At 43.5% G+C, this 14464-nt stretch overlaps 1 protein-coding gene across 1 annotated transcript in view; it reads left to right on the top strand.

Annotated features, from left to right (window-relative positions):
- rsrc1 (arginine/serine-rich coiled-coil 1) overlaps window positions 1-14464 on the top strand; it is a 116504-nt gene that overhangs the window by 18191 nt on the left and 83849 nt on the right. Inside the window, exon 4 of the mRNA XM_069148093.1 lies at window positions 4021-4218. Within this exon, the coding sequence (XP_069004194.1) occupies window positions 4021-4218 (198 nt within the window). The remainder of the gene's footprint in view (window positions 1-4020; window positions 4219-14464) is intronic.

Genomic DNA, 14464 nt, shown 5'->3' with positions numbered 1-14464 from the left:
GAGAAGGGTCACTGTCGCCGATCTCCACTGAAATACGATAGGGTTAAAGTTGCATAGCGATTAATCACCGCTGCGCTCCGCTGGCCTAATGGACAGACACGCTGCTCGGGGCATCACTGGGGAGACGAGCTATGTTCCCAGCAGTTATGGTGGTGTTTTCTACCACAGGACAAATACAATATCGGCATTGACTTTGTTTTGTCTTCCCAACTGAGGATGGTGGATGGGAAAATGGAGGAAGAGTATGAATGTCCGCCACTGCTGCTCGAATAGGGCCAAGATAAGGTTAAAGGAACAGTGCGGATGATTGGTCTTTGTGTGTGTGTGTGTGTGTGTGTGTGTGTGTGTGTGTGTGTGTGTGTGTGTGTGTGTGTGTGTGTGTTTTCGTGTGCTACCTGTCTCTACGCTGCGTACTGTGAATAATGATTTGACTGGGGTCAGATTCCATTGGAGACGTTCACCTGTATCTGACACTAGTGGTATCATGTAGCTGCCATTAATGTCCAATTTTCAATGAAAACAGAAATAGAATACAGATAAAGGTAACACACCATCCAGCTTCACACCCGACCACATAATTACCCCAATGGGCTGTGGTGAGGGATCATATCCTGGCGCGCACCGGGGGGTCAGCGGCGATAAGCTTCAGCCCAGCTCCCAACATGGAGCATAATTACTCTATTGATAATTCACCAGGAAACCGGTCCCAGCCAATTGCAGAGCTCCGATTTTAATGGATTGGACGATGAAACGAGGAAGGAATGGAGGAAGGAGGCTGTGTGGGGGTGTGTGTGTGTGTGTGTGTGTGTGTGGGTGGGTTGGTTGGGGGGTTGCACGTGGGGGCAACCAGCAAGGGCCTTTTATTAGAAATGAAAATATGTTTAGGTCATAGGGGGACCCATTTTCCCTGGAGATAATAAGGCCAGTAAAATGTAAAGCAGGGGAAGGGTTTGGAATGGGGTCCAACGGTGGCTGTTTATCTGTGTGTGTCCTGCATTAGCCCATTTATCCCCAGCCTCAAATTAGCTAATCATTCTCCAAGGGGAAGGACTTGGTCAGGAAATTGACATTTAGCAGCATAGGCTCACTCTATTAACTACAGTAGATTTAATTTGCTGCACACCCCAGAAGTGGACTGTTTTCTTTGCCATCAGAGGGAGAAAGGGAGACGGAGACAGGGAGAGAAAGGGAGGGAGAGAAATCGTGTTCATTGCATCTGCTGCTTCTGGCCACAATTTGCTTGGCTGTAAATACAGGACTCAGGCTTGGAACAGTGCAGCTCTGTTGTATGTCCCCTCATGTACTGCTGATTACAAACATACACAGGCATTGTTAACACAGAGATTCACTCATTCCAAGGTCTGCTCGGGCCATTGATGGATTATCTCGCCCCGAGACGCCGTACCCCAAAAAACACCAATCTTTTTCTTTTCCAACTTCCATTAGAAGTGATTCTCAGACCCTAATCGTAGCTCCAGTAAACACTATATTAAATATGCTGAATCAAATGTCCTATGACTGATGACTGCTTTCAGCTCCACCTCTAAATTGGATGTGTCATAATGATTAGTTCTGATAATCACTCCAGGTGGCTGTTTGAGTGTCTGACTGGATTTACTGTGGGGGAAAAAAAAAAAATCTACTACTGAGGGACTGCTCTGATAAGTACAGTATTGTTGTAACTAGAGCTAAAACAATTATTCGATAAATTGATAAACAGAAGATTATTCTGGAGCAGTTTGGACAATCAATTTATCTTTTTTTTTTTTTTTTTTTGTAAATTACTGGCTTTGAGTAGAGCTTGGTACTGAACTTTGCCACTTTTATGGCACAGAGCGAAGTGCTTTGGTACTATTCACTAACTATTAAGAAATACCTTTTCATTTGATACTAAATATTGATACCTACTTCTGCAACATTTACACAGGAGTAGATCTCATGGGAGAGTTTACCATACATAGCCTTTACTTGGACGATGGCTTGGAGTCACTATATTTCGAGTCCTTACATTAAGATTATTTTACTTATTTCTTCTTCCACTCTTTTGGGCAGACAGCTGTCCGAGTTGCGTGTGCTGCAGTAACTAGAGTCTTCTCTGTGTACAGTGGGCAAACTGGCATCTATTGTTAGCATGTGAGGCGTTTAGGGAACGTTGGTAAATTGTAGCTACAGAAAATAACCTGACGACAGCCCCCCCCCCCCCCCCCCCCCTTTAAACCGCATGACAACTAAACATTTGTACCGTAATGTAATTGTTCATTTTTGAAAATGTTTGATTGATACCCAGCCCTACAATTTTTTTTTTAAGTTGCTCTGTCCTCTCTGGGACAGCAGGACATTTAAAGATGTCACCTCGGGGTCTGGGAAACTGATGGATGTTTTTTTCTTCAAAAAATGTTAAAAATTTGTGTGAAACAGTTAAGAAAAATAAGGAATAATTAATAATGCGTATAACGGTTGGTTTCAGCAACAGTAACATGTCATTGAAAATATATAAAGTAAAGATGGAATCAACTCTTTTAATTGAAATTGATTTACAGTATAATTGTATTGTGTACTGAATGTTTCAAAGATATTGGTCATTGTCTGACCTTTGCTGATAGATATAGATGATGAGATATGTTCGCTTTCACTGCAGATTGGACTTCAGTGCCTTTGAAACCCTGAACTTGAAGTCATGTTTTTTTTTCCCAGTGAGATTCCCTTTTGTAGAGAACCTGAACTATGCAGCGACTCTCCAGTGATCAGGATCGCCCCAGCCTAATTGATTGCAACAGATGTCAGAGTGTTGTCTGTTAGCATGGTGACAGGCATGTGAAGAAAATGATTAGTTTGCTGTCGGGAGAGAGACAGCTCTGGATGTCCCAAACTGCAAACTAATAAAGGGGGGAAAGCAATAAAGCTCGTGGACAGCAGGTTTGACTGTTTTTATAGACAAATCAATAAAATGATAGATGATGGAAAATAACGGCATTTCAGCTACTGATTTCTACTGGGGTTTCAAATCATGGTCCACACACACACACACACACACACACACACACACACACACACACACACACGCACACGCATACGCACACACACACACACGCACACGTGCTTAATGCAGTCTCAAAAACACACTTGCAGAACATGTCTGCGTTATTAGAGGCATGTGCAGTGACACATAAATAAGTTTGTACAGTTAGCGTTAATTTGTGTCATGGAGACTGAGACATAAGTTACACTTTGAATCTTCTTATTGCCGGTGTCTTTATGTTTGTGTGTCATAGCTAACAAAGTAAATCTCCCACTGTAAATCTTTTCGAGACCAGAGGGCCAATGTCAGGATCAATACTGAGGACAGGTCTTCCTCTGAGCCAGCCTGTAATTGGCTCAATTTCGACAGTGTGTGCTTGTGTGTGCGTGTGCGTGTAATAATATAACAATTATTAGGCATGGCCAATGAAGGATGAACCTATCCACTGTTACAAATTTGATCCTTGTGAGTTTCATTTTGTGTTTTAACAGATGTAAACAGTGTGATAATAGAAAGTGAGAAAAGATTGTGTTGCGCACTTGCTTTTACTTGAGTTTAGTGCCATTGCATCAGCTGATTTTTGTGTATTGTGATTATTTTACAATACAGTCCTAACAATGTTGGAGGGAGAAATCCATCATAGAAGAGCCATAGAATTTCTCAACAAGCAATGAATGCCCTGCAGTGCAATGCATCCACAAGATGTGTTTTCCTCAGTGGGAGCACAATCCACTGCAGCAACTATTCCTATTTCATATACCTGCTGCCACACACACATGTGTGACCGACTCGCTGAGTGAAACAATCTCAGCCACATTCGCTGGAAGTGATTAAAAGGCATTCTGGGAAATACAGACCGTGATTAACTGAAGTAAAAGACAAGGCAGCGAGTAGACATAAGGAAAAGGCGTGTCTCACTTATTCACCGGGAGAAAATGTTGTATCGTCGGTGGTTCATCAGCTGTAATGTTAACTATCTTGTCACCTTTCATCTCTTTCAGGTCTCATTCTCGCCACCGGCGGTCTCGCAGTAAGAGCGGCAGCCGCAGCCGCCGAAGAAGCCACAGCCGCAAGAGGAGCCGCAGCAGAGAGCGCAACCGCAGCCGGCGAAAGGGCCGCGACCGGGAGAAGGAGAGGGACAGAGGAAGAGACAGAGACAAGGACAAGGACAAGAGTAAAGACAAGGCAGACAAAAAGGGGTAAGTGGGGAATTATGCTTCAAACAAGATGTACCCAAACAAGTTTTGCTGCTCAATCTAAACCGTTGGCTCCACAGGAGAGCAGAATATGTTGAATTGTGTAATACAGACACAAATATGGAGTCCGGCCACAGCTCCTCCATCCGTCCATCCATCACCCGACCCGTCCATCCATCAATCCATCATTGCCTTTCTTCCTCTATTTCCCCTTGCAATCAAGCATCGGGCTACACGGGCCTTGTAATGTGATACAATTCCCTCTTGTAAGAAAATGTCATGCTGATATAAGAATATATGGTAGTTAGGAGTTCCGTTTTTAGAGGGTGGGTCGGCCACCAGCTGATGTCTGATGTCTTTAACTCCTCTTTTCACCCTCTGGCCCCGGCCGCAATAAGTCTGGAAACGTAACGAAATCATATACACCTCTGCCAGGAAGAAAACAATAAGCAGGAGCGCACTCATTAAAATGAAAAAAGTTGGCAAAGGACATCTTCACTTGCAAGTTTACGTCTGTAAAACACTGCAATAGAGACAAGGAAGAGGTTCAGTGTACTTTAACAATGCTACACTCCGGTACAGGTGTAACTACCTTAGAGACCTCTCTGCCGCTACCACAATAGGACTCCTCGTCTCTTTCCAGCGTCGCATTCTGTGATGGGATTGGAGGCCTCTGTAATATGACTGGTACCCAGTTGTTGTCTGTCATATTGAATAGCACAGATGTTCATATCACACCACGGATCTCAAGAGGGATGCGGACCAGCTGTTGTGCTACACTTGAGTTTAAGAGACTTTAGTCCCTCAGATAAACCGGAATCGAAACGCACCGGCTCGGCCGTGTTGGCCCAAGTTATTCAACAGTAGATCAACGACTAGTCGATTAATTGATTAGTTGACTGACTGAAAGTTAATCGGTAACTATTCTGATCATCAAAATGCCGAAACATGAGCTTGTTCCAGCTTTTTGAATGTTGGGTTTTCAAACAGGGTTTCATCCAGGGACCAATGTTGGCTGAATAATATAAACAGTTCAGAGACATCTCTTTGGACTGCGGGAAATTATAAAGGGCTTAGTTCACTGTTTACTCAACTAAACAACTAAATGATTAATTGGAAAAATATCTGGAAGATTAATCAATCAGTCAAATATTCTACATACAACTTTGAAAAGAAGTTTATAGACTTAAAAATGTGTATTGTAAAGATTAAGTTGTGAGTTTTTGTGTCTATTTTTTCAAAGGAATACTTAAGTCATGTTGAAATACAGCTTTGACTGCACATAAACTTGTCAGGGAGAAACTATTTTCAGGCAGTATTTTCTAGGCTTTTCATTGGTGTTACTAACAGAAACATGCAGTAATAGCCATATGGCAATTTATGATTTTATGACTGTTTGATCTGACTGAAAATGATCTCCATTCCTCAGATGTATTCCTGATGTAACAGTGCAGTCAGATGATGAAACTTATCACGAGCAGAAACAAAAATTCAGTAGTGCATCTCAGAACAATTTTTAACTTTGATTTTGCACTATTGTCAAACTGTCACAGCACTTTAGCAACTTTCTCTGACGCTGTGTGTGCGCTGTATCTTATTCAGTAAAATCTCAGGAAAGACAAAAATGTATCTGTGAGAGTGAATCTTAACTGAAGGTTTATTGAACACAACTCATTTTATGTATGTAGCCAGTATTATATAACGGGCCCACTGTTAGAAATAATTGCATTGACATGATATTCAAGTTATGGTTTATTGCTTATTTAGAATTACACAATTTGTACCGTTTCTTTCTGTCATTGTGGCGACTTTGGTTGGTCACCATTGAAAACGTTGGCGCTCAAGATTTCTTTGTGAGCAGAGCATGGAGTTTTGCTTTTAAAGGGAAAGTGCTCCATTTATTTAAAGCTATTACATATTGCCTTTCTTAGATCAGTATCAAGAAAACAAATAAAGCTTACAGTGAAATGTAAGGCCAGCAGACTATATCTATTTTCTTATTAAGGCTTCAATATCCTTTAGCATCGATAGGAATCTTTCCCTTTATCTCTGACCCTGCTTTAGCTTGTCTGTCTGTCTGTCTGTGTGTGTGTGTGTGTGTGTGTGTGTGTGTGTGTGTGTGTGTGTGTGTGTGTGTGTGTGTGTGTGTGTGTGTGTGTGCGTGTGTTTGCATTTCCACCTGTGGCAGCGGTAATATATATCAAACTGTCTATTCTACTATCTGGCCTTCCAGTTTACTAAAACCTGTGCTTGAGGATTAAATCTATATACAGTATCTCTGGGATACCAACTGTACTGCAGTTTGGGAGGAGAGCGGGTGTATCTTTTTGCCCGGTACGTATGAATATGCCAAAACCTGAGTGACAGTGAATGGCCTTGACATGCGTAGGATATACTTTATACATATAATTAGTATATATCAATTCTTATGTTATGGTTGTTGGAATTTTACCATGAATTTACTTTCATTTGAACAGTGTTTTGTAATTACTAAAAATGCACAATTCTTTATAGAAATACACGATACTGCAGTTTGTGCTAACCATCGTTAGATAATGAAGTTTGCTTGTAAGGTAACATTTTGACTGAATTTTGATTTTTCGTGTCTCCGTGACCTCACTTATAGAGTTGATAGCAGTCGAAATAGCCGTCACTGTGTCTGTGGACGTTGATATGATGTTATTACTGTCCAAAACCTGCCTGACATGGATGTTCTCGTTATTCCACGGATGCTCCCACGGGAGTCAAGGCGCCTAACAAGTCCGTCTGTAGCAGAAGAAAGGCACCGAGACGTTTCAGGAATATGGAAAACGGGGCTTTTTACTGTACATCCTGTCTATGACACGCCACATCTTCTTTTCCCTCTGTCTTTTCCTTTCTTCTCCTTCTGTTCTTAATGGTGATGGGGGTGGGGTGTATGTAAGCCCCTGATCCTCACCGCTTGCACACAAACACGTGCACGTACACACACTTTAACCTCATTTACATCCAGGTTTCCTTGCCGGGTGAGGAGCGCAGCAGTGCCATGCTGACGGCGGGGCGGGGTGGAGGAGAGGCTCGGGAGCTTCATAGTGTCTGTCAGGATGAAAGAGGGGCCCCTCGGAGCGGCACCCTGACACTGACTCTGTGCGTGCGCACATGTGTTTGGTGTTGTTGTCATTAAACATTTAAGATTCCTCTAGTATGACAGCAGGCAACTTGGTGCTCCAGCGGCATGTTTTCATGCAAAATTTATTGAAAAAGACGAGCTGTTGTTAAGAGATCTTGTAGCCTTTCACCAGTGGCAAAGGGTAAGTGTGTGTGTGTGTCACCAGTGGCAAAGGGTAAGTGTGTGTGTGTGTGTGTGTGTGTGTGTGTGTGTGTGTGTGTGTGTGTGTGTGTGTGTGTGTGTGTGTGTGTGTGTGTGTGTGTGTGTGTGTGTGTGTGTGTGTGTGTGTGTGTGTGTGTGTGTGTGTTTTCTCCCAGACTAGTGCACAGGGTCAGTAGGTCGGGTTTGCTGTGAATAATCATCTGACTTGGTATTTACAGAGAGAGTATTAACTTTAAGAATTTAACCACCGCTACAAATGTTTGTGTTTTTCTCTTCGTTGATAGTTTTCTCAATAAGAGAGAGTACCTGAAGAGAAAAACACTTGTGTACTGTGTATTGTTATATAGTTGGCTGAATATGCAGGTAGTTCCTCAAATTTGATTTGTCTGACATACCCGCCCAGCTTCTAATCAGAGGAACTCGGTACCCCTTCATCAACAACCCCCTTCATGTTTCTTGTATGTTGATTTTAATTAAAGTAAAACTGAATGTTATCAAACAATTACATATATAATATTAATTAGTGTTGTTTTCATAAAGACATAAAAATCCTGGAATTGATATTTATTTCAAACATAATGTGTGATTTAGTTTTTTTTCATCAAATTATGACTTCAATTTAGTCTTAACTAGCTGAACTCCTCCATAATAATTCCATTGTTCCAAATATTCCCGGAGCAAAGTACAAAGATCTCCATTCGTATCCGTCGTCCTCCATTATTACAGTTCAGTATAACGCATTAATGAACACACAACTTCCGTCACGAGATGGTAGACCTGTGTGTCGCTCTGAGCTCGTTCATCTAGCAGAGTGCTGAGCTGAAGCTGGAATGATGCAGACAAACTGTCATGCAGCAGAAATTCCAGTGCACAGTGGCTAAACTTGATGTTCTCAGGTTTGTATGACTAAATGAAGGTCATCTGGACATCCCCAGTGTTCGCTGGAATTTCTGTTGAATGACAGTTTTCTGCACAACTTAACCTTTGAGTCATGCGTTCAAGTGGACCTGGTATATTTTTTTTATAATTCCTTGTGCGCATCAGGTCAAGCTTCATTTTATGAATAGTACTTGTCAGCGTTTTCTCCTATTTCTCTAAATCAGAGTGGAAGAAACAAACATTGTGCCGTGTTAACAAGTGCACATCTGCCTGAACGACAGACGAGTCATTTGAATGTACCAGCGTTCTTCACCTGATTTTCCGACCCAGTTCCCACCTGCAATTAATGAGCAGAGATGTAGACTCTTAACGTTAACAGATGGCTTTGTCTCCACAGAAAGGGACAGGTTTTTAAAAACTGTTTCTAATTACAAGTAGTTTTTAACTTGGTTGTTAAAAAGGTTTTGGCATCATTAAGCGCTGTGGTGGTTCAGGCTTTGATCAGGCTTGAAGGAATCTGTTTAGGTTATGGATGGAAAACAGTCAGGGCTCACTTTTCCTGTGCCGTAATGTTGTTAATGCACACATACGCGCGGGGTGTGTGTGTGTGTGTGTGTGTGTGTGTGTGTGTGTGTGTGTGTGTGTGTGTGTGTGCATACATACTCTCACTCTTTTCTCACCCTCCTCAAAACAAACATCTTCGCCAAAGAATTTGTCTGCTTTCAAGGCGAGTCCACACCTTTCCCCTTTGGGGGCTGTCGATCTCTTTTCCTCTGTATCGCCGAGGTAGTGGAAGAGCGTGGGCTGGCTACCTTCACATCCTCAATCAGAGGGGTCTGTCCAATTAGGCTGAACTCCTTGTCTGTGCCAGGTCGCGGGCACGCGTTTTGCCCGTCTTACTCAATTTAGTGTCATTTGAGTAAGAAATGGGCGCAGAGAGCAGTGTGGAGACCTCTCATGGCTGCAGAGAGACGTCTTTTCCCTGTGTATGTAAAACTGGAGTTGGTATAATGAGCTTAGGGTTAAAGAAATGAAACGACTGGCCACCTTTCATTGAAGCTTTTTTTTTGATTTGGCTATCTTTGAGAAAATCATTTAGGGTTTGTTTTTTTTTGTTTTTGCTCGGGAGGAGTCAGTTATTTGCACACAATATAATATCTTATTTTCTGAAGGTGGACTTTGTTTTGTTTTTTTAAACCTTTAATTTAAACTTGTTTTCCTGACATGTTTTTCAAAAGAGCCGTTTCACACCAACCCGCTCGTTGCCGTCTCTTTCTGTGAATGTGATTGTTTAGTAATTCCTCTCATTACCGTGTTTTCCCCCTGACAAGCTAAATGGAAGCCAGCCTCACCACAGGGGTCCCAGCAGGACCTGCAGGCCTCAGTTTGGCTAGCTTTGCTCCGTTGCTCAGCCTTAACCTCTGGAAGCCTTGATGCTGTGAGGCAGAGAGAAAATAAAACAAGACCCCAGACACAAGCACACACACACATTTTCACTTACTGCTGTTGATTTTCTCTCCCTTCTTGCCTCACTCTGAGGAAATGATTGCCTGCTTCTTTGCCTCTGTTGAACATCTATCAGCTCATTAGTGTTGGTAATACACAGAGAACGTTAGAGTGTGTGTGTGTGTGTGTGTGTGTGTGTGTGTGTGTGTGTGTTGTGTTTGCGGGTATGTAGCCCCTGCCTGCGGCATCCTCTCAGCCTGGTGGGAATGTGTGTATGGGTGGTGTGGATGGGACTGCTGCTGCTGCTGCTGTTGTTGTTGCTGTTGCTGCTGTTGTTGTTGCTGTTGCTGCTGTTGCTGCTGTTGGGTTGTGTTGCGTTGTGTTTTGTTGTGTTGTGTGTTTGTCTGCACTCTTGCAGGACTCTAGGCTGTGTCTGGCCCTATGAGTGGGTCTGGGGAGGTAAGAGAGACTTCAAACACCGTCCTCGGAAGGTTAGGATACACTCGCATTGACTTAAATCAATGAGCTGTAAGTGTGTGTTTTATTTGTGTGTGTGTTGGGGGGGAGGAGGGAGGGGGTAGCCTAGTGGCCAGGAGCAAGATGAGACGTGGGTGAAGCTGAAGCTGAAGCTGTAGAGGAGTGTGTGTGTGTGTAGTTTGGGTGGGGGCTGGATGGTTGAAATGGGAGTGATGCCTACATGCAAAGGGGGGACAGCGCACACGCACGCACGCACACACACACACACACACACACACACACACACACACACACACACACACACACACACACACACACACACACACACACACACACACACACACACACACACACACACAGAGGTCTCAATAGACTAACACATGCACACACAGAGTGGTGCAGCTGTAGTGTTTTTATGGCCTGTGGCTGTATGTAGTCATTAGCAGTTTTTTTTCCACACAAATAATGAGTATAGATTGAATAGAAAACAGCCATATAAATTCAGTCATCAGTAGACGTACATTTATGTGCACATACACACACGCGCGCACACACACACACACACACACACACACACACACACACACACACACGTGCGCATACACTCATAAACAAGTCAGGCAGATGCTTTTTTTTTTTTTTTTTTTTAAACAACTCAGTGAAGCAAGATATATCTGCTTTTACCATTGGTCTGAATGTAGGTCATCTGACCTTTCTCCAAACCAGAGTTTAAGGGCAGAACGGATGAACGTTATACAAACTGTACCTTTATTAAAAAGATGCAGTAGAATTATTATAGGCCTGCGGTAGAAATGCATGTTCAACTTGCAGCTGCAGAAATTGTTGTTGGTACTGCCCCATTCTGTATCTGCAACTGCTCTAAGCACCAGGCATTCCCTGATGATGACTCAGATGGCAGACATAATGATCGTGCGTGCAGTCTGTGGCTATAACCCGTTTCAGAAACTTGTGTCAAAACATGAAGAACAGAATTAGTGTTATAACGGGAGGTTTGATGGTTTTGGGACCTAAAAATTTTTTTTAGCTCTGACTCATAATCCAGAATATATGTTAGTAAGACTTAAATTACCTGCTGAAATTCAAAGTTTGTTACAATCTCTTTTTCACGGAAGACAGTTTGACTTATCACAGTATGCACAGGTATATTAATGATCTCTGAATACCATTAAGTGTCCCAGTCACCTAACAGCGAACCAACATGCACAAAAGCTGGACCTTCCCTAAATGGAATGCAGCCATCATTAATACACCTGCGCTTTCCTTACAATGGCCGGTCAAAATGTCTGCTGTGAAAAAGGTTTATTAAACAGAAGTCTCAGGCAATCAGTATTCAGGAGCCTGTAAGAGCAAGGTAGAAAATGGAAAAAAGGGAAGCTTAAATGTGAGGAAATTTAATTTGACCTCAGAGGTTTAAGGAAACGAATTAGAAGACACCAAAGTGGAACTGCATACTCAACTGAAAACAAAAACAAAAGTCAAATGTGATAATAGTAGTATAAGTTTAATATTTGATTCCAATGTATTATGTTTGGATCCATTTTTTTTTTTTTTTTTTTTTTAGCAAAAATGATTATTTATTAAAAATATTACTATCAGGAATATCAGAAAACCTTAGTAGTAGTGAAAGCAAAGTGTAAATCTAAAAATGTAAGAGTAGCAAAAAAAAAGAAGCTTTTTATGGCGGAGTATGACCTTTCTGTCTGTCTGTCTGTCTGTGTGTGTGTGTGTGGGGGGGGGGGGGGGGGGGGGGGGAGGGGGGGGAGGAGACAGAGAGCGAGAGAGAAATCTGGCCACTTTTAATCACAGGAGAGACACCCTGAGTGAGCGATAGAGAGCTGTGACAATCCACTTACTGCGCTCTGTAATCTGTTTAACCATTTAGTGAGTTGTTAAGGGAGTATGCAAACACTCTCTCTCTCTCTCTCTCTCTCTCTCTCTCACTCACTCTCTCACACACACACACACACACACACACACACACACACACACACACACACACACACACACACACACACACACACACACACACACACACACACACACACACACGACACCCTGCAGACTTCAACGGTGCACAGGACTGTTTGCCTCCTGAACTGGGTAGCAATTCAGTGCAGTTACACATCTAGAGTGAGTGAGTGAGTGAGCGCGTGTGTGTGTGTGTGTGTGTGTGTGTGTGTGTGTGTGTGTGTGTGTGTGTGTGTGTGTGTGTGTGTGTGTGTTTGAGACCTGCTGTAGGCACTAAGAGAAGCCAGGCCTGGAGCGTGATGACAGAGAGCAGACCCGGCCAAAAAGAAGATCCCCCAATCCAATTACCCTGTTCCTCTCTTTTATTTTTCTCCTCTCCTCTCCTCTCCTCTCCTCTCCTCTCCTCTCCTCTCCTCTCCTCTCCTCTCCTCTCCTCTCCTCTCCTCTCCACTCACCCCTCTCTCCTCTCCTTTCTCCTCTCTCCCCTTTCCCCTTTCCTCTCTCCTCACCCCTCTTCCCTCTCTCCTCTCCTCTCCTCTCCTCTCCTCTCCTCTCCTCTCCTCTCCTCTCCTCTCCTCTCCTCTCCTCTCCTCTCCTCTCCTCTCCACTCACCCCTCTCTCCTCTCTCTCCTCTCTCCTCTCCCCTCTTCCCTCACCCTCTTCCCTCTCTCCTCTCCTCTCCTCTCCTCTCCTCTCCTCTCCTCTCCTCTCCTCTCCTCTCCTCTCCTCTCCTCTCTTTATGGCCCTGTCTTAACAGGAGTTAGTGATGGCAGTCCTGGCTGCTGTTGAAGTGGCTGGCTCCTCTGCTTTATGGATCAGAGGAGGATGCAGGCGGGATTATAAGCAGCAGGTTATGAGCAGCAAACATGACAGGCCAGCTCCGATTTAGGAGGGTTATGTAAATGTGCTTGTCGACAAAATATTTTTTCTGCCCTAAGTATTTCTTTCTCTCGCTCTCTGTAAAAGCTGGGTAGTTTGGTTCGGTGGAAGCAGAGTGGTGTTGAAGGCAGGGAGGGGAGCTAAAAGAGAAGATTGTTATGGAGAATGATGTGTAAAAGAGACACACTGTTAATGTTTAATTTTCTCCAGACTCCAGTGCTTCATCTGCACCAGGGGCAAGGAAAGGTGTTGACTGAAGTCTTTATGAGAAAGGCTGCGAGTGAGAATACATTATAGGAAACGATGTTCTTTTAGGCTGGAGAGAGCAGACAAAGTAACGCGGAGAAGAGAGAGGGAGAGAGAGAAAAGACAGACAGGGAGAAGAGCCGAGGAGAGTTTTCAGTTAGCAGAGAGTACCTTTCGTCATGTATTTGACCTCTGCTGCTCAGAGACAGAAATACGGCAGGTCTTGCCTAATGGCATTGATCATTACAAGAATACCTCCTTCAGACCGGGTAAACAGCATTCCAGACACACAGTTAAGTACCATGACTCAGTGGTGGAGGTAAATATTGCCTGAGAGGAGCATATAATAATCATTCTCAGCGGAGGTTTGAAATCGATCAGCTGTTTTCAAAGTATTCTCTTTCACACCCGAAATGAGCTGAAACAAAAGAGTTATGAGTGCAGTTACCAATCACACAAGTGGGCGTTTGCTTGATGGTGATGACTGAGGGGTTGAAGTGCTTATTTGTGTCACTGATAGAGTTGGCAGTGTCACACAACTCATTGAACATTGAGTCACCGGAAGGAAAGTTGTGAAGCCTCCACTCCTCCTCCTTCCTCCCCATTTAGTGGGCCACTTTTTCAGCAGAAGTTTAGATCTCTGGGCCGATGTTTAATTCATTTGCACTAATGTCTTGCTCACTCTTGCTCTCCTTCATTCTCGTGTGCTCGGTCTTGCTCTCTCGCCAGCCTTCATCCCTGTGGTTCTCTAATAGAGTTATTCTACCTCGCGTCTCACTCACTCTCCCTGGCACACTCACACTCACACACACACACACACACACACACACACACTCACACTCACACACACACACACACACACTCGCACGCACGCACGCACGCACGCACACACACACACACACACACACACACACACACTCTGCAGGCTCTTTCCCACTGTCCTCTTTTTGCCAGCTGGGCATATGCAGTCTTAATTTTTGTATGATGTGTTGGCTCCACTAAGGGCCGGCTGGGTATTGAACT

The sequence above is a fragment of the Embiotoca jacksoni genome, unplaced genomic scaffold (genome assembly GCF_022577435.1).
Source record: "Embiotoca jacksoni isolate LCO1_2020_lvr unplaced genomic scaffold, fEmbJac1.0.p SCAF_14, whole genome shotgun sequence".
NCBI lineage: Eukaryota > Metazoa > Chordata > Actinopteri > Embiotocidae > Embiotoca > Embiotoca jacksoni.
The sequence above is the reverse complement of the archived record's forward strand: the minus strand, read 5'-3'. Positions and strand labels throughout refer to the sequence as shown.